Source organism: Rattus norvegicus, chromosome 10 (assembly GCF_021556685.1).
Source record: "Rattus norvegicus strain SHRSP/BbbUtx chromosome 10, alternate assembly SHRSP_T2T, whole genome shotgun sequence".
NCBI classification, from domain to species: domain Eukaryota; kingdom Metazoa; phylum Chordata; class Mammalia; order Rodentia; family Muridae; genus Rattus; species Rattus norvegicus.
The window spans coordinates 63,205,048-63,232,933 of NC_141543.1; the positions used below are offsets into that span (position 1 = coordinate 63,205,048).

General features: G+C 40.6%; 2 protein-coding genes across 28 annotated transcripts in view; both read left to right on the forward strand.

Annotated features, from left to right (window-relative positions):
• Positions 1–7,055, forward strand: part of Ube2g1 (ubiquitin-conjugating enzyme E2G 1) — a 79,453-nt gene extending 72,398 nt beyond the window's left edge. For 20 of the 26 annotated variants that reach the window (XM_087574191.1, XM_087574192.1, XM_087574193.1 and 17 more), the window contains one exon: positions 4,140–5,235. The gene's annotated coding sequence lies outside the window, so the exon portion shown is untranslated. Of the gene's footprint in view, positions 1–4,139 lie in introns of all 26 variants that reach the window. The other 6 variants (XR_015630991.1, XR_015630993.1, XR_015630992.1 and 3 more) reach the window with 1 other exon arrangement.
• Positions 7,056–10,746: 3,691 nt separating this feature from the next.
• The window catches only part of Ankfy1 (ankyrin repeat and FYVE domain containing 1), a 72,385-nt gene continuing 55,245 nt past the window's right edge, over positions 10,747–27,886 (forward strand). Inside the window, exon 1 of one of the 2 annotated variants that reach the window (NM_001107018.2) lies at positions 10,747–10,779. In NM_001107018.2, coding sequence (NP_001100488.2) covers positions 10,770–10,779 — 10 coding nt within the window. In that variant the 5' untranslated portion in view covers positions 10,747–10,769. The remainder of the gene's footprint in view (positions 10,780–27,886) is intronic. The other variant, XM_087571961.1, reaches the window with a different exon arrangement.

The window sequence follows — 27,886 nt, forward strand, 5'->3', positions numbered from 1 at the left end:
ATTGAACCAGTTGCCATGGGGAAATTGCTCACTGACTTGCTCCCCATAGCTTGCTCAGTCTGCTTTCTTATTTATGCAACCTGAAGCCACATGTCCAGGGGTGGCATCACCTCCTTCCCCCACCCACATGCATCAATCATTCATCAAGAAAATGCCATACAGACTTGCCTACGTCCAATCTAATGCGGGCATTTTCCCAATTGAGGTTTCTCTTACCCAATAACTCTAGCTTCTGTTGACACAAAACAAAAATGAAAATACCAGAACAGCTACAAAAGGGTTTATTTTGGTTTACAGATTATAATCCAGCATAGAAGGGCGTCAGGCACTCAGCTCAGGAATCTGGAGGCAGGAACTTAAAAGCAAAAACAATTGAAATGCCACTTCTGGATTGCTTACCTTAATTGGCTCATCCTGCTTCCTAATATATCCCAGAACCACATGCCAAGAGGTAGCACCATCTACGTTGGGCTGGGCCCTCCCTTATCAATCATTAATCAAGAAATGTCTCAGATTTCTTCAATCTGTTTCTTAAATCTCAGGTGACACTAGCACAGTGGTTTTTAAACTTCCTAATGCTGCCACACTTTAGTTTCTCATGTTATGGTGATACCACCATGAGATTATTTTTGTTGCTACTTCATAACTGTAATTTTGCTATTGTTATGAATAGTATTTGATTTGTGACCCCTGTGAAAGCGTTCTTTGACTCCCAGGTTGAGAACTGCTGCTCTTGCTTCTGATAAGTTGACAAAAACTATCACAAAGATCCCCAACCCCACATAAAACCAGGTGTTATGGCACATGCTTGTTATTTCCATCATGGCAAGAGGACCAGAAGCTCAAGGTTACCTTTGGATTCAAGACCACCAAGGAATACATGAGACACTCTCAAAAAAAATCAAAAGAAAGATTTCCTATTATATTGCTAACACCATTGAACATCCTTTTCTTTTCTTTTTTTCTTTTTTTTTTAAACTGGTCTTTTATATCTTGGTAAGGCCAGTGGGGTAAAGTTTTTCTTTTATTATATAATCTGTATGTAGCTACAAGTATCTTACATCTAATAGGCAGTCAAAGATGAAGGACTCCATCTAACATAGAAAAGGATATAATGTAGATGAGTTGATCACATTTTTTATTTGAAACTGAAATATGTTCTAGTTGTGGTGTTATATGCTTGTAACCTAAGTCCTTAGATGCTAAGGTAGGAAGAGCAGAGCTAAGATTGAACTCAGGGTCTTATGTGTGACATTGTACCAGTGAGCTATATCCCCAGCTTATGGTTTCCATATACATGTATGTGTAGGAATCTATAAATCCTCACTTCCTTACCCCTCACATATATAGAAGAGAGCAGGAATAAGGAAGTGGTTGTTTGAGGTAAGCAACAAGTAAATTTGATATATTCGTTATTTGTGGAAGGTTGGACTATTTAACAATAGAGAAGTTATAATTAGGACATGGTTACATGGCTTTCAGGTCAGCACCATTACTTGAAATGATATACAGTAATTACATTTCCACATTTATCTTTTCTAGAAAAAAATTAAGACTTTTGGAGTGAAGCTATTCTTTGGACATAATTTGACCAGAAGAAGTTTGGCTAGATTATCCTTTTTTTTTTTTTTTGGTTCTTTTTTTCGGAGCTGGGGACCGAACCCAGGGCCTTGCGCTTCCTAGGCAAGCGCTCTACCATTGAGCTAAATCCCCAACCCCTACTTTTTTTTTTTTTTTTTTTTTTTTTTTTAATATAAGTACACTGTAGCTGTCTTCAGACACACCAGAAGAGGGCATCAGATCTCATTACAGATGGTTGTGAGCCACCATGTGGTTGCTGGGAATTGAACTCAGGACCTCTGGAAGAGCAGCCATAGATTATCCTAATTCATTGAGCAACATAATGCTCTTGATAGCTGATAGTAAAAGGCCAAGTTTCGGGGTTGGGGATTTAGCTCAGCGGTAGAGCGCTTGCCTAGGAAGCGCAAGGCCCTGGGTTCGGTCCCCAGCTCCGAAAAAAAGAAAAGGAAAAAAAAAATAGGCCAAGTTTCCTGATTATAGTTGTTCAGTGTCTTGGCAAGCAGATACCTTTTTTTTTTTTAAATTATTTTTTTTTCTTTTCTTTTTATATATATATATATATATATATATATATATATATATATATATATATATATATATATATATGAGTACACTGTAGCTGTTGTCAGACACACCAGAAGAGGGCATCAGATCTCTTTACAGATGGTTGTGAGCCACCATGTGGTTGCTGGGAATTGAACTCAGGACCTCTGGAAGAGCAGTCAGTGCTCTTAACCGCTGAGCCATCTCTCCAGGCCCCCCCCCCCCTTTTTTTAAATCTTCCTTTAGAAACAATCTCCAGACAACTGCTTCTTAGTCCTAAAATTTCTCATTGTTTATATCATAGGGAAATGATTATAGAATGTCTTATACTCTATAACTGGTTCTCTGGGAGATTGTTAGCCAGGCATTAATTCTGGGCAAACATTAGGTAAATTACCTCAAAGCTACACTTGTGCAGCATTGTCCTTTGTGTTTTAGTCTACTAAGATATATTTGCACACACACATGCACACACAAGTTAGAAATAGTGGAATGTGACCCTGAGGAAGAATAAATTTATGTCTGTTGCATCTATCTCATCTATTCTTTGCAGGAGTAGGGTGGCTATTGCCACAAAATTTAGATGTAGTTCTGTTTTAGACTTCTTCCTAAGAACTCTTCAGTTTGTGAATTAGGTATGTGAAAGACACATTTCTTCCTCCAGTAGAGCTTTTGGTGTGGTTAATGATTTATAAATTTTGAGATGATTATAAAAGATAAATTTCAGTTTTGTCTTTGTTGGATTTACCAAACTTGATATCTTGTATGACTTGACTTTTCTATTTAAATTTTATGACTTGAATCCCTAGAGAAAAATTTCTGATTCCATTTACCCAAAATTGTGCTTGGCATTAGATGTAGGTTTCTGGGAACATTTGTTGTGGTGGTTTAATGACCCCTACCCCACAACTTCCTCCAGGATTGAATGCTTGGTCTCCAGTTAGTCAGACTCTTTGCGAAGGATTAGGAGCTGTGGCCTTGGAGGAGGTGTGCCACTGGAGGAGGGTTGTGAGATTTCAAAAGCCCCCACAGTCCCAGTTTTTTTTTTTTTTCTACCTCCTATTTGTGGATCAGAATGTATAACCTCTCAGATATTGTCTCAGCACCATGCCTGCCTGCTACCATGCTTCCCTTGGTGACAGTCACGGACTTACCCTCTGAAACTGCAAGCCACAAATAAACTGTTTCGTTCATCTGTAAGTTGCCTTTGTCATGGTGTCTCTTCATGTAAGAAAAGCAGCTAAATTCTTTTTGTGCTCCATCTCTGTTATGTATACTCTCAAAGTACACATTTTAGAATAAATGTTCTGCAAGGTTCCACTCATAAATGGGATTTTAAAAATTCTTGAACCTAAGGTCGTTGAAGTTTTCAGAAACTGCTTAGAGCATATTTTGTTTTGTTAAGATACTGTTGTTATTTTATAACTGGAAAAGCAAGATTGTGCATTACATGTTTCAGTCCACTTGATCATCCATTTCTAAATTTAGGAAGCATTTGATTAATGACTTGGTGAAGACACTTAATGGTTGGAAAATACTTTTTAAGGAAGTTCAGCTATAGCTTCTCTTTCCTCTAGTAGCTTTGTAGTTTGTGCTGGTTCATCTCTGTTGTCATTTGTTTTCTAAAACATATTCAAATTATAAATCATGTCTAATCATGCTGAACTGTAGAGCTTCTACTGTACCTTTATTTTAAGGAAAATCTGGTAATAAAATTATCCTGTTTCTCTTGCTAAAAAAAAAATTCTTGAACCTTATGTTTGTTTGTTTATACTAGAAATTCATTGTTAGCTGCAAAAGGGGAAAACTTCATGTGATGATTTCATTTACCCCAATTTTTACAATACTTAACACTTCTTAGCACACTGTAAACATTTGATAAGATGTAGCGTTTTTTGTTGTTGTTATTTTGTTTTAAACACGTGTTTCTTAAATTTTTTATTATTAATATAAATAATAGTTCTATTCAGTTGTCATTTATAACTTTTTACATAATGCTGTTTGTTTTGTTGTAGGTCTCCAATTGAGAAACATGGCACTGTTTTTCCTGCACTCTACCCACCTATTGCTGGACTTCTGTTGTAACAAGTTGGCAAACTCTGGCTGGAACTGGGCTGCAATAAAACATGCCAGTCATTAATGCTGACAAGAGCCTAACAAGTGCCAACTTACAGATGATTACGCATTTTGAATTCTAATGAACTGTTTTAACCTTCAGGAAGAATTGTAAAGACCTGTACATAGCACAACATGATCCGGATAATATATATACTGTTCATGTACATCCACAAACACACCTTGTACCAAATAATGCTGTCTTGTAGTAGAATAAGAATCGTGTAAATTCTAAAAGACTTTAGCAGGTTTTCTTTTCCCATTCATCGTTTTTTATCAGTTCAAAAAGATTTCTTAAAGCATGTCAGGTGAAAACCAATAAGGATTAAAAGTTTCCATATAATTTCCTTTAAACCATTGAGTCTTTCATTACACTCTTTCCATTTACTAATCTTTTATATTTTCTTTGTTTTTGGCACACTCCCCCTTCCTTTTATCTCTTCTATCTGCCAGAAAGTTCTCAAATCATTTAGCTAAAATACTGAAATACTAGAAAATTACTTGATTTTCACGATGACTTCAGAGGTGGGGTCATCACTAGGTGCTTTGTCCTTTTTGTACTCTGATTCACCCATCTCTTGGATTGGATGTAGCAATAACATTTTCTGGCTGTTGAGAGCTCTTGATCCTAGTCACTATCTCCTGAGAACTTTAAAAAAAAAAAAAGTAAAGTCTGTTCTAAGTTCATCTTAGTGAAATTTATTCCAAACAATACAAAAATCCAGATTTGGTTTTATTTTTGCCCTTAAGTTGTCTGATATTAAGGTTGGATGAATATAGCATGCGCAGCTACAGGCTTTCTACATCTGGGATTGCTATTACAAATGCTATTTGTCCTATTACCCTTCTCCTTAGCCCATATTTGTTTCTTCTTACAGCAGATTTTCCTCACCTATTGTACAAAGAAATTGCGATGTATATTTTCATGTAATTTGATTTTGGAATTTTGTCACCTTATGTAGTGAGTTCTTCCAAAATATAATTTTTTTCCAATAATTGTCAAGTTGTTGGCTTTTATTGTATTAAATGAAGGTTATAGTACTGAATACCAGAGAAGTGCAGTTTAGAAAAATCTCAGGTTGATTCCTTATGCAAACAAACTTAATACTTGAAAATCTCATGGCCATGGCAGTATACTATTGGGTTTTATTTAGATTCTTTATCTGAATCTGAAAGTATTACAGGGGAAAGTCCTTTGCTAACTGACATACAGAATTTGTCACTGACATAGTGCACTTAGATTTGATTTTTCTTTGAGCATAAGTATTGTTTCCTAAGTGGTTTTATGAAACAGCTTTGGTGATGGGTAAAATTAGTACATTAAATGTTAAAGACAGGCAGGCCTAAGCTCCTGTCTGGTTTTGGCCAAGAATGGGAAGTTGTGTTTGGTATGTAAGAGCTAGAGCATAAAACAGTACCTGTTACTTGAGACTGTTTGATTGTGAGGATAGGTGTGTTTCTACCCTTGTAGTTTGGATAAGTCTTTTGGCAGAAAAGGGAATGAAAGGATTCCTGTTGGTGTCAGACCTTTCAACTTCTTATGTCTTTTAAAGCAGAGGGGAAATGTATCAAGATGTGGCTATGATACAGCAACATTTTCAAATTAGTTTTCTCAGAAGCATTCTGAAATCCTATAAACATGAAAACCCATAAATGTGTAGCAACTGTGAACACTTGGTTTCATTGGAGCCCAATAATCTTCAAGAACTTTTAGACACCTGCTCCCCACCCCAGACTAGAGTTATTCTACAGTGCTACTGTCCTATCAGAAATTGTTCCCACAATGGTTGCTTTTGCAAATACGGAGTTGGATTTTTGCTCTCCTATTGCTGTGATTCTAGCAGTCTGTTAAATCCAGGGTTTGACTGCTCAGCAAGTAGTAAATCACCTAGTAACTCAGGGACAACTGTTTCTGCACTTGTAAGTGGCACTGTAACCATGTGGGCCAGATCAAGGACTACTGGAAAGGTAGGAGTGATTGCCTTTCTCCTGAAGCTCTTTCTCCTCATGGTGCCCTGACCAGTCTATACGCCTGAAACAGAAGCCTGAGTGTTAGGGCTTGCTTTTCTGTCAGAGGTGTCATCTGTGCCTTTCCTAGTGTTCATCTGACAATGTGGATTTCAATGCCTCTACATTTGACTTAAACTCACATTCAGGTGGCACTAAACCAAGTGGCATTCATCCCACTGATGCATCATCATTAGAGTGAGGCAGTTGTGTTTTAAAAACAGTTCCATCACTACCCCAAAACCCTGCCACCTATGCCACCCATCAGCTATTCCTTTAGATTATAGAATTGTTGGCTGTTAACTAATGTTCAACGTTCTTATAGAGGATTGCAAATTTTAGTCTTTTTTTAATGAGATAATATTGATGGCTTTTTGACCTCAGAGTTTAAAATCACACAGAGTTGATCTTCTTGTCATTAGAAGGTAATGCTTGAACATTTGATTTTTCTATTTTGTGATACCTGGGTGTCATATTATCTTTTAATGGCCTTTGGTCCCAGTTGTGAAATTTTATTTATATGCTCATTCATACTCTACAAACCTTCCTCCTTCGGGTCTTGGTGCCTGTGTTTCATTGTCTGGTCTCTAGTTGGTGGAATTACCCTTTTTTGTACTGCCACTTCTCAATATTTTTGAAGTTTGACATAATGTTGCTTCATTCCAGTTTTTTTTTTAAGTTCTGTAATTTGACTGTATTTAACTATGTGAGCTTTTTTTTTGTGTGTGATGTTTACTGTATTGTTGTAAAGCACCTTAATCATGTGATGGGTGCTCTAGAAATCAATAAATGATGACTTAGAGGCTGTATTATGAGCTATTTTGGTTTTAGGTTGCAGGTCTCAAGTTGTGGGATGCTTTGTATATAAACAGCATATAATACCAAATGATGCACACACAGAAACTTTGGTGGATTCATAAGCTTTATTTAAAGAAGGAATTTGAAAGCAGGAGTTAACTTGATGTCCAGTCTGATAAAATGCTCCCTAAATTTCCAGTGCATGGTCAAACATCATTTTATCAGAGTTTCGTTCATGGTTACTTAGAGGCTTGAAGTGAACATTTGGCAGACAATATTGGGAATCTGTTTTGCTTAAACTAGGCTGGTTCTACCTTAGAGGTCAGTAAATTTATGAGGAACCTAGACTCAAATGTGAACTGGATGAAACTAACTCCCCTCTAAACAAAGTGCCATCCCTGTCAGGTATGTTTAGTGAGTGGCAAAAGAGATAAGACTGAACACTTTCTCTAAAGATAATAGTATCTACTCTCTTGAGTCCTCAGATACTGACAACTAACTTAATGTCTTGATGATTATGCTCATCTATAAGTTCCTAGTAGCTGTTTGGCCTTTTCCTTATAAACTAGAAGAATATGGAGCCAGATATCTTAGAGCTAAATTAGAAACAAGAAAATTTAACCCTGATAAGTGCATTTGGGATGAAATTGCTATAGAAGGAACTAGATGTTGCCCCTGAACTCATTATACATAATCACTAGGTAAATAGAAAATAGTTCTATTTGCTGTTTCTAATGCAAATAAACAAATTGTTGACTCTAGTCTACGTTCTTTGTGTTAGGCACCAGGCTCTCAAGGAACTTTTCTCCTTAGGCCTCAAGAAGATAAGGGAGTAACTACCTCATTCAGTTTTCTGGAAGCCTGCAGAACTTGCCAGAATTTAGTTTGCAGAGAAAATTACTTTCTAGGTATGGTATTTCTGGTTGGTTGGTTGGTTTCAGGTGTGCAGTCCACCTGGCAAGGTATGATTAGACTTGTTGAATTGGTACCTATGCACTGGCCATTAGTGACATGATCACAGACTTGAGTCCTGTTCACATAAGTAAACAGGGATAAATCAACAGCTTTCAGTAGCCAGACACATGCACAGAGAGTCCTAGGCAAGAAAAATGACTTTCTGCAGCAGTATCCACTTGAAATCGAGGGGCTGAGGGTGTTATCCCAGTGCCAGAGGACTTGCCTAATGTTTTAAGCCCTAGCACCACAGACACACACAGGGCTGGGGAGATGGCTGAATTTGGTAAAGTGTTTACCATGCAAGCATGAGAAAATTCAGATCTCCAGCACAGCAGTGCTTACCTAAAATTCCAGTGCTGGTGAGACAAATTCAAGAGGCATTTCTTGGTTGTTTATTCTACTCATATTATGTGAGCTCCAATTTTAGTGAAAGACTTACCAGAAAAATAAAGTGACCTGGGTGTTTTGGGGTATACCACCTTTAATCTCTGCACTCTGGAGGCAAAGGCAAGTGAATCTTCGTGTTTGAGAACAGCCAGGTCTACAGCAGGAGTTCCAGGACAGCTGGGGCTACATGGACCCTCTCAAAAAAAAAAAAAAAAAAAAAAAAAAAAAAAAAAAAAAACTACAAATGAGCACGATACCTTGACTACTGTCCTCCACAGATATGCTATACCTTCGCACATACCTTATAAAAGAAATAAAGCACTTGAATGCTCACAAAATCTCATTCCTAACAAGATTAAAAAACACGTGTTTATTAAGCAAGCTTCTTGATAGCAGATCTTGCTATCTGTGCATTATAAAGACTCTGGTCAAGTTGTAAGAAGGATAATCCGGGGCAAATAGTATCTCAACTGGAAACAAGTTTGAGCCGGATGTGGTGGATACCTCTGCTCCTAACACTTGGAAAGGAAGAGCAGGAGGATCAGGAGTTTTAGACCAGTCTGCTCTGCATGAGACCTGTCAAAAATGTGAAAAACAAAACAAAAACAAGCTCCAAAAAACCAAAAACAAAACTGGCTCAGTTTAAACTGACCATGGTTGCAAAGTAAGTCAAAGAGAAGACATGCTGCAAAACAAATGACAGCACTTTCCAACCAGTTAAGTCATTTTAGTGTTAGGAGCTTGAGTATATTTAGCGTCTGAAGAGTCTATGCTCGAAGCTGGCTTATGTAGCCACTTGAAGATCTCAGAAACTCATGTTTGGCACAACTATGAACCATCCTCAGCAAGACAGTGAAGCTTTGAGCTCTGGCACTTCTATTGAAACTAACAAATTGTTTTTTTAGTCACATGCTGCTTACCTAGCGCCACACTCTAAACACTGCCCTGCTATTTTCCTTACCCCTACAGGAAATCTACAATTGAATATCAGTTTTTTAGTACATAATTGTTCTTTTTTTTTTTTTTAAGGTTTATTTATTTAATGTATGTGAGTACACTGTAGCTGACTTCAGACACACCAGAAGAGGGCATCAGATCCCATTACAGATGGTTGTGAGCCACCATGTGGTTGCTGGGAATTGAACTTAGGCCCTCTGGAAGAGCAGTCAGTGCTCTTAACCACTGAGCCATCTCTCCAGCCCCTACATAATTGTTTGTAATGCATTTCAGTATCCTTCTCTTCTATTTTCTCAGTGTTTTTTAGCCAGAGTCATCCCCTTTTCAAAATTTAACCATTGGCTTTATATCTTTATAATCTGAACTCACTTCCTTCATTATTCCATTTCATTACCCACTAATGTTTTTTTTTTTTCCCACTAATGTTTTAATTGTAGCAGATCTTCCTAAAATCTTAGCTGTGCTCTAAGGCACTACTTAACTGTTGATGCATTATTTTTATTCTCCTGGATTAAAATAACCCTTTGTTGACCTGGAAGCCTCAGGTGTACTAATTACACATGTTAGTTATGCAGGCCAAGAAAAAGTTTTTATGGCAAGAGTGGTGGCACTTGCCTTTAATCGCAGCACTCCAGGCAGAGGCACTAGGATCTCTTATCAGTTTCAGGCCATCCTGGTCTATATAATAAGTTCCAGAATAGCCAGAGTTATATTAAAGAGACCCTGTCTCAATTCCCCACCGTACCCCACAACCAAAAAACGGTTAGTGTTATCTAGGAATGTTACCCCTCTATTTTGTTATTGTGAAATCATCTAATCATTCTCACATTCACAAAAGGGTTAAGCTTCTGGTTTACAGTCTTCCTTTCCCATTTCCTTGTTATTTCTACTCCTGTCCTAAATGTTATTAGCTTCTGGTTGGCTTTGCCATTTTGACCTCAGGGATCTCACAATTTTACTAACATAACGTTGGTCTTTAATTTTTGCGACCCCTATTGCAGTAACCAGTGTTTTGCCAGGTTTGACAACCCAAGTTGTAGTCTTTCTTGTTTTGGCTATAAAGTTCTCAAAACCTTGGAGAAATGCTATCATTTAAGTTTTCTGACAGCATCTCACGTGGCTACAAAGTAACTTAAATCTGCAGTCCCTGCCTCAGAATAGTCCACGTTTGCTCTGCCCTGACGACCGACTGGAATAAGAGAGAAACCAGTCAGCAGTTGTCAAACCTTCCAAAACAATGAAGGTGGTGGGAGGGTGGAGGAGGTTCAGATCTCCTGCCCAGTACTGCTTCCCGCTCGACTTTCATATACCCCTTGTCTACTCCAGCTCCTCCCTTTGCCACGCCTCCACCCAGTTCTCGCGAGGCTTGATGACTTCGTTCCGCCAGCACTTCTCGCGAGGCTGTAGGCAGGGCCGGGCCCGACATGGCGGAAGGTAGGTTTTTTTGTGGGGCGGCGCGGGAAAATGCGGACCTGTAGGAGCGACACTGACGGGGCACAGAAGCCCCAGGAAGGGTTGTCCGGATGTGGTCGCACGGGGCGTCACGTGTCTCGCGAGCCTTACTGTATAGCGTTTTGGGGCTCCCCGGGCCTGGATTCTCAACACCGTTCCTATGGCAACGCCCCTCCCGTAGCCCCCCCCCCCCCCTTCAATCCCCTGGATCGGAGTAGGCTCAGAACAGGAAAGGGGTCCGGTGCTGGGAGCGAATGCTTTAGAAGAAGCTCGAGAAAGCTATAGAGCAGGCAGGCACCTGTGCCAGCGATGCTGGAACAGCGAGGGAAGTGCCCTTCTCCTTAGGAAATCGAAACTGCTGTCATGGCAGGTCCTGCATCCGGAAGGGTGCATCTCTTGCTTGCGGAAGAGCTTAGGACTCTGCCTTGGAAGAGGTCGGGAAGATCCGGGAATGCAACTGGACGACGGACTTCTTGGGCGTTCGCTCTAGTAGTCTCTAGGCTTTTTGGCCACCCCCAGCATGTGGGCACGCACGCCAAGATTCTCTGAGGTTTACAAAGGGGGCAAGAGGAGAGGTTTCCTCAATAGGGGAGTTGACCAAGGTCACACTGCTTGAAAGAGGTGTGCTAAAGCCAGGCTTCGGTTCCTTTACCTCCTGCTTCTCTTTTTTAGGGTACTTTATGACACTGCAGGTAAAGACATCCGGTTTCTCAGGTGTAGCCTCCCTTGAGGAATAATGTTAGGTCTTTGCTTGTCAAAGCTTTACTGCACAAGTGGGGAAGAAAGCCCTGAGATGATGTAGTGAGCAGATAATGCTATTAGACCTGCCTTGTGTGCTTCTCCTGTGTACCCCATTGTTGGAGAAAAATGCTTCTTGTTGGACGTGATTGAGTGGCTGAAGATTACTTGATCGAGTCCTGGCCCGTGTGTGTGTGTGTGTGTGTGTGTGTGTGTGTGTGTGTGTGTGTTTTGTTTGTATTTTTTGGTAAACTTTGATTAAACCCATCATTTCTTGATCTGAGATTTGGGCAGTGTGACAGTTTGTGTAGTCTTTTCAGATTTGAGTTAGATTTAAAAGTAACACTAAGTAGGCCTGCCAGGCATGTTGTTTGCCCTTTATACTTTATAGCTAAGTGAACTGAGGCCAGAGTCATGGCTAGGACTGGATCCAGTTTTCATTTTTTTCTACCACGTTAAACACCTTGGAGGTGGAATTTCAGGTGAGCACTGTTCCAAAGAAGAAGAGAAAGCAAAGGGACTGAAGGGGTTGGGTGTGGTGATCCTCACATGCTTGTAGTTCATTCAGCACTTGGCAGGTTGGAAGCAAGATCGGGAATTTATTGTCATACACAGCCTACCTGGAGTGCATGAAACCCTGTCCAAAAAAGGAACTAGTTGATTTTGCAAACCACAGACTGTTGTGTACCTGTTGCTCAGCTTGAGGTTTGGGAGGAAGGTTCAGGAGGGCATAATGTGAGTTCCAGAGTAGTGTAGAGCCTTTAGGAAGGAATCTGAGTGTTGGGGAAGTACATGACCAGGTTTCAGGTCGTGGATGGAATAGTTTTTCATTCAGTAGTTTTATTGAGAACGTAACTGTGTTCGTGCTCAGGTTCCAATTGTAGGGAATTCATAAAGGCCAGGGTTGGTACACTGTTTACTTTTAGTTGTCTTGAGGTGATTAGAAACATCTATCTAACCAGTGGACTATACACCTTAACAACCAACCAAACATCCTTCCAGGATTAATCGGTTGGAGGGATGAGGTGATAGGGAGATGATAGTCTTAGTCTCTGACTAGTCTACCCTAGCTACACTCCAGTTTCTAAGTCCTGGTGAGGACTGTTGAAAATGATGTTATAAAGCTCAACTAGGAAAATTTGAGAAATGCACAGAAAAACAAAATTACTAAAGATATTTTGTTTCTTATGCTTCATGTGTTTTTGTTTGGTTCTGCTGCTTGTCAGAGCTGGCTGCTCTTCAGAGATATTCATAAACAAAAATAGCAAATTTATGTAAGATAAAAAACTTAAGATTATTTATCAATATACTCTAGAAACTTTCCTGCTAATTGGTTACTTGGTAGTGGTTCAGGTTTGGGAATTAGTACTCAAGAATAGTAAACAGAATCTAAGAAACCACATATTCAGTAAGTTATCTGACTTGTATAGAAAACCTTCTTTTTCCTATGCCTGCTCATGTGACTGAATACAGGTCTACTCTAAAAGCTTTTTTTTTCTTTTTAATTTTTTTTACACAAGTTCTCACTTTTAGGCCTAGTGGGCCTGGAACTTGCTGGTAAATGGGGCTGGTTTAGAACTCACAGAGACACTGCCTACCAATGTCTCCTGAATTTGGGATTAACAAAAGGAGTGTGCTACCACCCCAGCCTCTAAAAGAGATTTTTTTTCTTTCCATTTTGTACACTATTTTGTACAATCTAATCTGTGCTTTCTTCAGACTCCATTGAACACTTTTAAGTTTCCATGAGGTCTTCCTGTGTTCACTTTTTCTCACGTGGTTTACTCATCCACAGCCTCTTAAGGTTTTCCCAGTCTCTTTAAAGCAAACCCGGTCTATGCCGGATGTGGTGACTCCCATACTTGGAAGATAAAAACAGTAGAATAAACGGTTCAAGGACGTCCTCAACTACGTGGCAGGTTCAAGGCCACCCAGGGGTACATGAAACATTGTCTCAAAAAATAAAAATCATGGCCAGGTCAGTAGCACAGTGGCTGCAGGTTTGCTACCAAGCCTGACCACCTGCATTGGTCACAGAGAAAGTGGAAACGGACTCCACAGATGGTCACAATAGTGCCACTTCCAGTGCTCAACAGTCATGGAACAGTCCCCTCCAGAGAAATGAGTAAATGTAATAAAGCCTTAAACTCCAAGTTAGATTTTACCTCTCCTATTCTTTCAAGTATTCTTTTAAAAATTTATATTTATTTTTATCTTACATGTATGGATGTTTTGCTTGCAAGGATGTTTTATGCATCGCATGTGTGCCTGATGCCTGAGGAGGCCAGACGTGCTGGACTTATAAATGGTTTTAAGCCACCAGGACCTCTGGAAGTGTTCTTAACTGCTGAGCCATCTCTCCAGCCCCACCTCTCCTGTTCTTAGAATATCAGTTGAGGAATTGCCTCTATCATATTGACTTGTAGGCAAGTCATTCATTCATATTCTTGATTTATGATTGATTTGGGAGGGGTCAGACAACTGTGATTGTGCCACATCTGGGCATTTAGTCATTGATTGTATTAGACAGCAGTCTGAAAAAGCTGTGGGGTAAGCCAGTAAGCTCCTCCATGGCCCCTCCCAGTTCCTCCCTCCAGGTGCCTGCTATGACTTCCCTCAGTAAACATTGATGGGAGATATGGAAGCCAAACTTTCTTCCCAAGTTGCTTTTGGTCATGTTGTTTTATCGAAGCAATTAGAAAGTAAACCAAGACATCATGTAAAGTGGTGGATTCAACTTTATTACTCTGAAAAAGAAGTTTGCTAGGAGTGCCCTAACCAACCTGGTACTTGGTTGTGGGATATTGTCTCTCTTTGTGATTCATTACTTGAAGTCATGATCTTCCTGCCTTAATAGATCTGCAAACCATACCTGGCTTCCTTAAACTACTGTCTTAGGTGCTGTTCTTTTGCTGTGAAGAGTCAGCATGGGGGCTGGAGAGATGGCTCAGCGGTTAAGAGCACTGGCTGCTCTTCCAGAGGTCCTGGGTTCAATTCCCAGCAACCACATGGCAGCTCACAACTGTCTGTAACAACCCTCATACAGATACACATGCAGGGAAAATGCACGTAAAATAAAAATAAAATCTAAAAAAAAGAAAAAAGAGTCAACATGACCAAAGCATTTAATTGTTGTGGGTTGAAATTGCTCATCGATTCAGAGGCTTGGTTGGTTACCATCATGGGGAGAGCATGGTGGCATGCAGGCAAGTGCTGGAGCTGAGAACACTACATCCTGATCCACAGGCAGAGAGAGAGAGAGAGAGAGAGAGAGAGAGAGAGAGAGAGAGAGAGAGAGTGCGAGCGTGCGAGCGTTCGAGCGTGAACATGCATGAGCACGTGTGTGTCAATCCCAGTGACACTTCCTCCAATAAAGCCACACTTCCTAGTTCTTGTAACCCTTTCAAACAGTTCCACTCTCTGATAACCAAGCATTCAAATATATGAGCTATAGGGCCATTTTTTAAAAATGATTTTGTTATATTTTTTAAAAAGTTATTTAAATTGGTGTTCTGCCTCTATGTATGGGTATTTGAGGGTGTCAGATGCCCTGTAACTGGAACTGCATACAGTCATGAACTGCCATGCATGTGCTAGAATTTGAGCCTGGGTCCTCTGGAAGAGCAGCCAGTGCTTTTAACCTCTGAGCCATCTATCTCTCCAGCTCCTATATGGCCATTCTTAATTCAAACGACTACTACTTTTTTCTAGCACATTTAAGACTTAAATCAAGTCCAATTTTTAAAAGATTTTATTTATGTAATTTGTGTATGTGAGTACTCTGTTTGCATGTGTGCCTGCCTGACAGAAGTGGACATCAGATCCCATTACAGATAGTATTAAGCCAGCCATTGTGTGGTTGATGGAAATTGAACTCAGGAAGAACAGCCAAAGCTCTTAACCACTGAGCCATCTCTCCTGTTCCAATAAAGAATAGTTTTGGAGTTGCAGATAAAGAGTGCTCACCTTGGGTCTATTCCCAGCACATCAAAAAATTTTTTTTGAGATTATAATATGATTGCAATATTTCTCCCCTTTCCTCCCCCCAAACCCTCTCTCATACTCCTCTCTACTCTTCCTTCAAATACGTTACCTATTTTTTTCACTGTTATTGCATGCATGTGTGTGTGTTTGTGTGCACACAGATATATATTCCTAAGTATGACCTGTTCAGTTTGTATAATGTCACTTGTATGTGGATTTTCTGTGTTGACTATTGGGCACTGGATAACCGATTGGTGTGCTTTTCCCTGGAGAAGACCATCTCTCAGTTGTCTGTATTTTTTTGTGTGGGCTAAGGCCTTGTGGGCTTCTCCCAGTTTGCTGTGGCAGGTCTATTGATGTGGTCCTTGTTCAGCTCACATTTGAGTGTGATTATTACTAGGCGCACAATCTCTCATCAAACTTACTTATCCTCTGGTTCTTACAGTCTTTCTGCTTTCCTCTTCCAGAATATTCCCTGAGCCTTAAATTTAGATGCAGGGTGTTTTATAGATGTATCCGTTAGGATTGGGCTTCACAACTCTGCATTTTGATTGGTTTTGATTTTCTTTAGTCCCCATTTATTGGAAAGAAAAGTTTCCTTGGTGAGGGGTGAAAACTATATTTATTTGTGGGTATAAAAACAAGTGTTTATAAATTCATAAGGGTTATGCAGGTTTAGTAAGTTAGTGGTTATTGATTCTCCTGCAGTAACCATGCCTTCACTAGTTCTGAGTAGTTAGCTAGGTTCCGGGAGTAGGCCTGGTTCCCCTCTTACTGAGTAGTCTCAGATCCAGTTAGAGAGCTGGGTACTGCCACAGTGTCTGTGCCACTACCGCATGCCCTGCTGCATCCACTGCTACATGCACCGCTGCATTCTGTCTTGCCATGATGGTTGCTGATGTGATTTATAAATGTCATAGAGGGAAGACCTTTTTGTTTGTTTTGTTTTTGAGACAGGGCTTTTCTTTGTTGCCTTGCCCTCTCTGGAACTCTCTATAGATCAGGCTGGCTTCAAACTCAGAGATCCACCTGCCTCTGCCTTCCTAGTGCTGGGATTAAAGGTGTGTACCACCACTGCCTGTGAGAATTTTTTTCTTTTTATGTCTAGTATTTTGCCTGCTTGTGTCTCTTTACCATGTGCATGTCTGGTGCCCAAGAAGGTAGGAAGAGAAAATTAGATCTCCTGCATCTGGAGTTACAGATATTTGTGAGCCATCGTGTGGGTGCTGATTCGAATGGATTCTCTGTAAGACTAGCCAATGCTCTTAGTCATTGAGTCACTGCTCCAGACCCCACAAAGTGACATTTAAAAAACAAACAAACAAAAAACCCAAAAAAGATAAATGGTTTGTTATATAGTTGATTGTAGACTTTTACTAATTTAGTAGAATAGATGAGAAAAATATTTCTTGGGATAATTGAATAAGGTGTAGACATTCCTTACACTGGCCATTCACTGGTCAGTACCATAGCCTCTAGCCAATACAGCTACTTGAACTTAAAATTGAGTGCTATTAAACACTTAGTTCCCAGCCTCATTAGTCTCATTTCAAGTACTCAGCAGCAATGAGGCTAGTAGTGGCTTTTTGACAGTAGAACATTGTGCCACAAAGTTCTCTTGGAGAGCATTGTTCCAGAAAGTGCTTTGTTAGTATAGGCTGGTAAAATGGGAGCACAGAAACTCTCCAGGTTTGAAATTCATCTTCACTCATTGAACAGTTCACAGGCCGTTGCTAATTCATTTAGTCTGTTGATGTTTGGGGCGTTATCTCTTCCATACCATCTTTCCTTATCTCTGTCTTTTTCTTTCACTGTGCCATGAGCTATGCCTGCTAATTTTATTTTCGTGTATGTCTTCATTTGTGACCTTTGTCCGTGCTTGTCTTTAACTCAAATGATCCTTCCAGGTTACCTCCAGAGTACCCTGGATTATATAGGTAGGTTGTTTTGGGAAATTTTCTTTTCACAAAGAGCAAAGATTAGCAACTTACTAGTGAGTAATTATGTCAAGAGTAGAGCTAATGAATCATGCTGAGACAGGCTTTAGTTATAGCCAAAGGGATTTGCTGAAGGTGATTTTAGATATCGCCAAACAACAGGAGAAACTGCTGTCTTTAGACTTTGCTGAGTCTGTGTAGATGTAGTGTCAAGCTCCACCTAGTAGGCACTGTAGGGAAGAAGGTGAGATTAATGTGGAGTTGGGGATGGAACCTGGAGTCAGTGGTTTAAAAGAGAGTAGCCACAGCTGAAGTTTATTCCCAGAGAACTCTGAAGTCTAAGAAGCTTCAACAAAAACTTGTTAAAGTAAAAGGCAAAAAGTGCTTAAGGGTTTCTTTGAAAATTCAGAATAGGAAGAAAATTTTTTCTAGAGAAGTAATGGGAAATGTGTTGTGAGTAGTGTTTAAGCCAGTCTTTGAAAAATGGTGTCTTTTAAAATGTAGGGCTGTGAGAATGGGGAAAGATCAATGTTTTCAGTGGAAGGAGTATCAGGATTCATGAAGTTGGAAAGGTATGTCAAGGGTCCGCTTATGAAGGGCATTGGCCTTTAAGCATTGGAAGCTGTGTCCTACAGACCAGAGAGTAACATAGTTGACAAGGGAGTGATCAACATTGTCTAATAAATGTTGGGAAGTAACTGCAATGCAGGACATAGATTTGGGAAGCCAGAGAGCAGGCTGTAACAACCAGTGAGTCATTTGGTTAGGGACATTGGAACCTCTGAGAATGATGTGAGAGAGTTTATGGAAGGAATAAAAGGACTTTAGAAACCTGCTTGAATGTTGAAAAGATGTCTAGAGGATTCTGGATGTCTCTGATGATGACTAGGCTGCTAACAGGGAATCAGATTTAAAAACAAATAAATATCTTTAACTTTTAGAGGCAGAAACATTTGTTAAGGTCACAGTTTCAGAGGATTCTGTTTATGTCCCCTTGCCCCCATGAACTTCAGCAGAATGGCACAGGAATGTGTAGTAGAAAAGAGTTGTTCACTTTGTGGTTTGCCAGGAAGCAGAGAAAAAGAAGGAAGTGGTCATATTCCCAAGCACTTGCTCCAGTGACTTCCTTCCTTCATCTAAGTTCTGCCTCCTAAAGTTTCCACATTCTCTTCAAATGTGCCACCATCTAGAGACCAAGCTGAGAACAAATATTTGGATATCACTTGGGGAACTGTCTTCATTTTTATTTACTTTTTTATTGCTGTGAAGATACCATAGCCAGGACAATTTATAGAGGAGTTTTTTGGGGGCTTACAGTTCCAGAAGGCCAGACACCATGACCATCATGGCAGGAAGCATGATAGCAGGAAGGCAGGTATGGCACTGGAATAGTAGCTAAGAGTTCACATCTCCATCACATACAAACTGGAGGCAGATAGCTGACAGGGAATGGTGCTTTCTTTTGAAACTTCAAAGACACCCCCTCTCAGCCCCTCCCGCCCCCCCACAAGACCAAACAGTTCCACCAACTGGGGATCAAGCTAGATATATGAGCCAGTAAGGAGCATTTTTATTAGGACCACCACAAGGACATACTTTGCTGCTCCTAGTAAATCACGAGGTGATTATATCTAGCAGGAACTGTCTCTAGGTTGCAGCAGTTTCAGGGAAAAGAGCTGGTTAGGTAGTAATCATTGAGTAATCTATGAAACTAACTATATCAGTGCTTTTGAAATTTTTAAAAATATGTGACATGCCACAGACTAAACAGTTACCTGGAATTCAGGAAGAGGTAATTCATCATAATCAGTACAAACTCATGTTAGGGATGAGAAAATGAGTAAGATTGAAGCTTTTGTTTTGGCTTGGTTTTAGTTTAGTTTTTGAGTCAGGATTTTACTGTGTAGCTCTAGCTGGCCTAGAACTCAGAGATCCACCTGCTTTCGCCTCACAAGTGCTGGGATTCAAGGTGTGCATCACCACACCTACCTTTAAAGTTTCATTTTTTAATGTGACTTCCAGAAGAGAATGTGTGTGCCCAGTTGTCAACTTGATGAGATCTAGAATCACCTGGGAGATGGGCCTCTGGGAAGTTAATTGAAATGAGAAAACCTGCCTCCTGTGTGGGTGGCACCATTCACTGAACTGGGGTCCTGAGTTGTTTCAGAAGGAGAAAGTGAGGTGAGCACAGGCATTTATTGCTTTCTGCTTCTTCACTGTGGATGTGGAGGAACCATCTGCCTCATTGTCCTGCTGCTGTGACTTCTGCACTCTAATGGATGGTGGTGACCTCACACTGTGAGCCAAAATAAAGTCTTTCTCATTTAGTTGCTTTTGCAAAGAATTTTTCTCTTCGTAATAAGGACAGTGGCAGGACACTGGGGAAGGCAGCGTTCAGCCAGACTGCTGTACTGTGGTGTTCTTTCTTGCACTGATCGAGACTGAGTCAGTAGCCAGGAATCATCCAGAGGCCCAGCCTTCGGCCATCAGTCACTGCATCCTGTGGTTCCTGTAAGCTCGTACAAAGGCCTCAACATTAGGCTCAGGGGAAGCTTTGAAAAGCGCAGACTGATGCCTTATCCACCTTTTATTGAATCAGATTTTAAGCAGATACTCCAGTCTATGTTTGTTATGCTCTAACTTAAATTTTTTTTCTTGAAATTTTATTTATTCCTGTCTCATGTGTATGAGGGTCTTGCCTGAATGTATGTCTGTGTGCTAGTGCTTGTGGAGGCCAGAAGATTGGATTCCTTGGGACTGGAGTTTAACTCAGTAGTAACTCTGATCTGTGACTGGAATGAGAGAATTTTTTTAAAGCAAGCTTGAGAGTTTCTAGAATTTGTCAAATCATCCAAGGCTTGAATCTGCAGTGGACCTGTAAGGTTCCCTGAGTGTTGGGATGCTGAGCGTGAGGCACAGTGCCTGGCCTACTACGTTATCTTTTTAAGGGTGTAAACCTAGAGTATTAAATATCTATTAATACCTGTCTTAATTAGGGTTACTATTGCTGTTTATAAAACATCACGACGAAAAAGCAACTTGGGGAGGAAAGGGCTTATTTCAGTCACCTTCCATGTAACAATCTGTTATTAAAAGCAGTGAGGATAATAACTTAAGCAGCTCAGAAACCTAGAGGCAGGAGCTGATGTAGAGGCGCTGGAAGAGTTCTATTTCTTACCTTGCTCCTATTGGCTTGCTCAGCCTGTTTTTTCTTACAGCACCCATGACCACCAGACCAGGGATGACACCTCCCACATCAACCACTAATTAAAATGCCTTACAGGCTTGCAAATAGCCTGTTTTTATGGAGGCATTGAAGTTCCCTCCTTTCAGATGACTATAGTTTGTGTCAAGTTGACAGAAAACTAGTCAGCATAGTACCACTGTATATTTACTAATAGTTGGACTTTTTTTGATGAAAGTGCAAGTTGCAGATGACAGGGATGCTGGGACCCTGAATTTCCTCTGTACTGTCCTTCCACAAGAATTGTAGTCTTATGTCTACTGCTTCCCTTCCCTTCCCTTCCCTTCCCTTCCCTTCCCTTCCCTTCCCTTCCCTTCCCTTCCCTTCCCTTCCCTTCCCTTCCCTTCCCTTCCCTTCCCTTCCCTCCCCCCTTCCCTTTTCTTTTCTTTTCTTTTCTTTTCTTTTCTTTTCTTTTCTTTTCTTTTCTTTTCTTTTCTTTTAAGACAGGGTTTCATTATATAGCTCTGACTCTCCTGGAATAAACTATGTACATCAGACTAGCCTCAAGTCACAGAGCTCTAACTGCCTCTGCCTCACTCAAGGTTTAAAGGCACTTGCCATTGTGCCTGGCTTGGTAGTCTTTCTTGATTTCTAGTGTCATGTGTTGGCTGGCATTTCTTTGTGTAGTACTGTCAGTACAGTCTTCATAGCCTTTTGCCTGTGTGTGTCAAATCTCCCTCTGCTTTGTGTGTTTGTGCTTGGATTTAAATTTTTCTTTTTGAAAGTTAGAGCTAGAATTTATTCAAAGTTCACAATTTTATTAGAGTTTAAAAGGAAAGGTCAAGACATGCAAGTTGTAAACCTCAAAGCTTCCTGAAGAATAGGATGGAGAAGAGAAAGGAAAAACACTCTTGTGGTTTGAGTTAAGCCTGCATAGCAGGGAGAGGAGCTGTAGAAAATAATAAAGAAGCCAAAAGTACCAAAACCAAACAACAGCAAATAACATAAGTTCTGGTCAGCATCTAAAAGAGAGAGTCAGTAAAAACAAACAAACAAAACCCCAAAACCCCAAAACCCAACGAGTTGCATCTTTGTGGCTCAGAACTCAGAAAGACAGGCAGATCCAGCCCAATGTTATGGCAACTCCTAGGAACTGCCCTTTGCTTCTTTGGTAAGGCACCTGTAATCTGCCTCAGAGCTGCATCCTCAGTTCACCTCATATCTGAGAAACTCTTCATTTTGTGGTGGTGGATGGGTTACAACACTCACAGGTCCCAGGGTTATGCTGCAGATCTCCTAGAGGTGGGGGTATTTTTCATCCCACCAGAGTGTCATGTAGTTTTACTTGTTTAGTTTTAAGATTTCTAAAGTACCTCTGTACTGTTTGAGTGTTTAAGGACCATGCTGTATAGGTCCTAGAACTATAGAGAAGACAAGTAAGACAGTTCCTGCACCAAAACATATTGAGGGAACCAAAATGCCAAATTAGGAAATTAGTATTTAAATATTAGTTTGGGTGTGTGGGTAAGTACATGCTGTAGAATTCAGAAGCCAGTTTGCAGGAGTTGGGCTTTTCACCTGGTGGGCTCTGGGAATCAAACTCAGACAGACTTGCATAGACACTGCCTTTACCTACCCCCACAGAAGCCATTATGCTACACCGGAAATGTATACTTTGTTGGCAGTGAGGAACAACTAGGGTAGTATTGGTTGTCTAAGATTTGTTTTGGAGGGGCTGGGGATTTAGCTCAGTGGTAGAGCGCTTGCCTAGCAAGTGCAAGGCCCTGGGTTCAGTCCCCAACTCCGGAAAAAAGAAAAGGAGAAAAAAAAAAAAAGATTTGTTTTGGAAATATCAACAGTATGTATCGAATAAAGTAGGATATAGGAAGACTAAGAAGTGTAACTGGTTACTTCAAGGATATGTACATTAGAGTTCAGATTACCAAGAAACCTCCATTCTAGAGGAAGATGCTGACGGTTTTAGCTTTATTGAAGTTATTTGATGAATCAGAGTTTATTGTTTTATTTAGCTGTTAGTCGACAGATATTTGCAGTCATGTTACCTCCATCATAATCCTGATGAGAGATTTCTTACCCTAAAAGTGTTACCTTGATTTTCTTTGAAATCATCCCATGCACATGGCATCTGGCACTCTTTCTGTCCTTGTCCTTTGTCCACTCTTGTGCTTTATGTGGAATCATACAGTATGCAGTTTGTCTGATTGTTCTTTCACTTTACACAGTGCTGCTGAGGTATATCTATGCTACTGCATTATTCCTTTTTATTAACAACTAGTATGCCACTGTGTGTATTTCTAACAGTTGTAACTATTTACCAGCTGGATAGCTGAATTTGTGCAGGTTTTGTGAATAAGACTTCATTGAATGTTCAGGTACAGGTCTTCATGTGAGCATGTCTCACCTTTTAACAAGCTTGTTGGAAAATGACATCAGCCATATCTGGGGAACCTGAGTTGAGGTATACAGGAGAGTGAGAAAGACACTGACGGATCTGAGTGTATACTGGCTGAGCTCTTGCTTTCCAAGTGGCCTGAGGCAAGTCAGCTAGCTTGTATGAAACTGTTTTTGCTCACCTGATTGATAGGAACAGTGCTATCCAGTACTAAGTTGTTGCTATGATTAAATGACTTGACTTGGAAAAGTGCCTGGCACAAGGCCAGCGCAGGTTAGGTCTGTCCTGAATGTTAAGTATTACCCTTCCTTCCACCCTTCCTCTTGAGGTTGGTCACACAAATATTGCTACCTAGTCTCTGTTCAACTCCTTAAAGTGATATTTCTTCTGTCAAACTGATTTTATACAGTGGCTGCGTCCCCATATTCCCACGCACAGCATAAGAAGCAACTCTTTTCTGTGCCAGTACTTTTAATTTTTGTGTTTGTTTGTTTCGCCGCCTTTTTTTTAGCCTTCATTTGTTTACCAAATATTGTTCTTTGAAGTATGTTAAACCCCCCTATTTATTGGGTTGTCTTACTGAGCCACAGGTTTTCTATTGGGTATTTCTACAATATGTGACATAGCTTTTATTGCCTTGTGTCTTTTGAAGGAATGCTAACAAAGAAGTCCAGAAATAGAAAACACAGCAACCAGATTATGATTTTTGTCTGAAATTCATTTTTTAAACTTTTTATTGTTTCTTTGTGAGTTTCCTCCCCAGTCCTGCTCATTTCCCGTCCCCTCATATTTGGCCTTTGCCCTTGCAACTTCTCCCCCAAAATAAAAAGCACAAAACAAACAACAATAGCTGAAAAAAAATTCTCAAAGCATAGAAAACATCTCATGAAAAATACAGTATTCACAGTGTGTCCCATAGTATCTCTCTGTCCACACATCTTTATCTGCAAATGTTTGGTCTGGTTCAAGATCTCTGGCTTCTGTGACTCCATCAATATTGGATCCTCATCAGGGTTCCTACTGGTTATCCTATTACAGGTTACCTTTTGTCATGGAGATCCTGCAGCTTTGAAACAGCAAAACTGGCCCTTTCACACATCCCAACCGTTCGTAGATGATAAAGATTTTGGGGTGGGCCATCTTAGAGCCCTGGATCTAGGCCTGGGTGGTCGCAGAGCTCTTTCTTATTGGAACCACCAGAGTGAGCTCTCCAGCACTGCTCTAGCTAGGCCATCCATCATCAGGAGGAGGGTCAGCTCCCTGCTCTTAGGCTCAACTCTGCCTTCACCATCAGGGCCAGCTCCATCGTTTTGCCTAGGTGAAATATAGGACCTGTTCTTTAAAGTGCTGTAGCCAGTGAGGGGTCAGGGCTAGTTCACCTGCTCTCATTGCTCTTTTGGTCAGCTCTCTCAACTACCACAGGTGGCATGTGAAGAGGAGTGGGTTCAGACGCACGCACGCATGCACGCCAGCTCAGCAAATGAGTGGCTGGGTTAGCTTTCCCACACTCACACACTCAGGCCGGTTTACCCACATTCCCACCATCAGGACCAGCTCTGCTTTGCTGCCTGGGCAAGGCTCAAGGCCCATTCTCTGGAGTCCTGCCAGTGGTGAGAGATGAGACCAGCTTTCCAGGGTGCTACATCTAGAAAGGGGCAGCAAGACCAGTTCTGCATAGTCCCTGGGTATCCAGGTGGTTCCCAGTGGTTCCCAGTGGCTGAGACATTCCATGTTCTCTAGCGGTAATATGAACCATCAACACTAACCCCTGCCACTGCATAGCCACAGACTCAGACATGGTCCCCAGTGGCAGCTTGGGCTGGGATCCCACTTCACCATGGCCCCAGGTGGCCACTCACAGCAAGCTGCTCCTCTCCACCCTTGAGTCTCCCATCCCATCTTCATAACACTCAAGCTGTTCCTCTTCTCTTTCTCAGCCCTCTAACCACACCTGCACATTGAGGTGGCTCCAGCTGCAGGCTGGCCATGTGGTGACAGATCTTTGGGGGACATCCTTTATCCACCCTGTGTGGCACCATTGGCAAATAGGTGTGCCATACACTGGAGGGCAGGTCGGTGGGTGGCATGGCTGTCCACAGATTTCTGTTGTTCTTCCTCCTTCCATGAGGCACTGCCTGAATTTGATTTTTATGATTCCTATGCATGAGACAGCTTTGGCCACCAAGCCAGGCATCAAGCTAGGATGAAGCAAGGCCTGCCATCTGCTCTGTCTGTGACTGATGAAAGAACACCACCACCAACATGGTGTCTCCTTGTCCACTGCCAGAGGGTTGTTGTTGTTGTTGTTGTTGTTGTTGTTATTTTGTGCAGTTTAACACATGTTTGCAGAGTCTAGTGGCACATGCCTTTAATGTCAATATTTGAGAGACAGGCAATCAGATGCCTGTGAGTTAAGGAACAACCAGTGCTATATAATTAGACCCTGTCTCAAAAAAAGTAAAAATTAAAAAAAAGAAATCTTGGCCTAATGGGAAGCTATTAATACTTTATGTATTTTAGCTACATATTCAATAGGTTGATTCTGTTATTATTTTGAGTTACTTTCTGTATACAATAGGCTATAAGTTGGGATTTGCGTTTTTCATATGCTATCAAATCACTCTAAACTGACCGTATTTGCTTATTAAAGTGTTGGTGCCACCATTGCTGAGTTATTAGCTCTTCTTATGAAGGTCTATTTGTAAGGTTTTTTGATTTTTTTTTTTTTGTATTGTATTTTTCTAAAATTGTGTTGGTGCCAACACAGTACTACAGTAGCATTTGTGCACATGTAGAAATTGAGACGTGTGAATATTAGACCTTTTCAGAAAATTTTTTTGTCTAATAAGTTTTTTGCATTTTCATCTAAATCTTAGAATTCTGGTCTACAAAGAACCTGAAGGGATTTTTTTTCTTTTTATTCCATGACATCTTTTTTTTTTTTTTTTATCTTTATTAACTTGAGTATTTCTTATTTACATTTCGATTGTTATTCCCCTTCCCGGTTTCAGGGCCAACATCCCCCAACCCCTCCTCCTCCCCCTGAAGGGATTTTTTTTTTTTAAAGGATTTATTTATTTATTATACATAGAGCATTCTGCCTGCATGTCTGCCTGCAGGCCAGAAGAAGACACCAGATCTCATTATAGAGGGTTATAAGCCACCAAGTAGTTGCTGGAATTGAACTCAAGACCTCTGGAAGAGGTCTCTCTCCAGCCTCTTAAGGGATTTTTATTGGAATAGTGCTGAATCTAAGTCAATTCAGAGGGATCTGACATTTTAATTACATTGAGCCTTCTAACCCATAAATGTTTTTTAGGTAGTTCTTAATATCTGTCATTAATGTTTTATTGTTTTCAGTGTGTACATATTGCACATTTTTGCTAGCCCTAGATCAGTTATACATTTTGTGTGTGTGTGTGTGTGTGTGTGTGTGTGTGTGTGTGTGTGTGTAGGTAGCAGGTTCTGTTACAAAGGGTGGCCTTGAACTTTTAAGTGATTCTAGGTGCTAGGATCACAGGACTATGCCATCACATTCATTTATGGGGTGCTGGGGACAGAATCCAAAGTTTGTATGCTAAGAAATGCTATATCCACTGAAGTATATCCCAGTTCCCCAATACTGTGGATTCACAATGTTGTGAATAGATGAGAATAGTTTGTAAATGATAACTCCGTTTTCAGGTCTGGGAAATGCATAAGATGGAAATAGAAAGAGGAAGCTCTGCTTCCATTAGGAGAGAAGGACTAAGAAACCTGGAGTGTGACTGCGTAGAAGAGGTTTTCCTGAGTGTGAGGCAAAGGGTGAAGGTGACCTAGCTGCTCACTTTGAAAGTTTATATGGTTGTGATAGTAAAGTGTAAGCAAGCAGAAGATCATGCTTAAAGAAGAAAGTTTGAATTTTGCAAAATTGTATCTTTTTTTTTTTTTTTTTTTCCGGAGCTGGGGACTGAACCCAGGGCCTTGCACTTGCTAGGCAAGCGCTCTACCACTGAGCTAAATCCCCAACCCCCAGAGGGCAACTTTTACAAGTTGGTTCTATTCTTTCACCGTGAGTCCCAGGCTTAGGGCATCAGATTTGTAGGACAAGCTCTTTCTGGGCTATTTTGCAGGCTCTGAATGTTTTTTGTTTGTTTGTTGGTTGGTTGGTCTTAAACTTCTTGGATTAAATCAAGACTGATAAACAGAAAGTATAACTGTTTTAAAAAAAAAAGTACACCTGTTAAAATGTCTGGCCTTGGGGCTGGAGAGATGTTTCAGTGGTTAACAGCACTGACTGTTCTTCTTGAGGTCCTGAGTTCAATTCCCAGCAACCACATGGTGCCTCATAACCATCTATAAGCGGATCTGATGCCCTCTTCTGGTCTCCAGATATATAGCAGAGCTCTGCTGCATAGCAGAGCACTCATACATTAAATAAACAAATTTTTTTTTTTTTAAGTGCCTGCTCTCAGACTGGGCTGGTGAAGAGCTGATGGGGAGACATGAGGGAATTGAATGAAAGTTGCTTAGGGACCTCCATCAGGGAAAGCTGGATCCTTGACTGCCACAGAAAAGAATTCCAAGACCAGGCTGAGTGAAGCAAAATTTTTAAATTTATTAAGAGATGAGAGATGTTACATACTTTGGGTTTAAGGGCAAATGCTGGGGTTGGGGGCAGGCAAGCCTTGGGGAGAAAAGACACATCCAAAAGATGAGTGCAGGTTTCTCAAGAGAGTTGGGCTTAGGGATCTGTACAATGATAGTATGTTTGGTTTGGTGGCATTTTAAGTTACAGTGCTCAAAGGATGCACTTTACAGCAAGATTTAAAGATTAAACAGTGCTTAAACTGT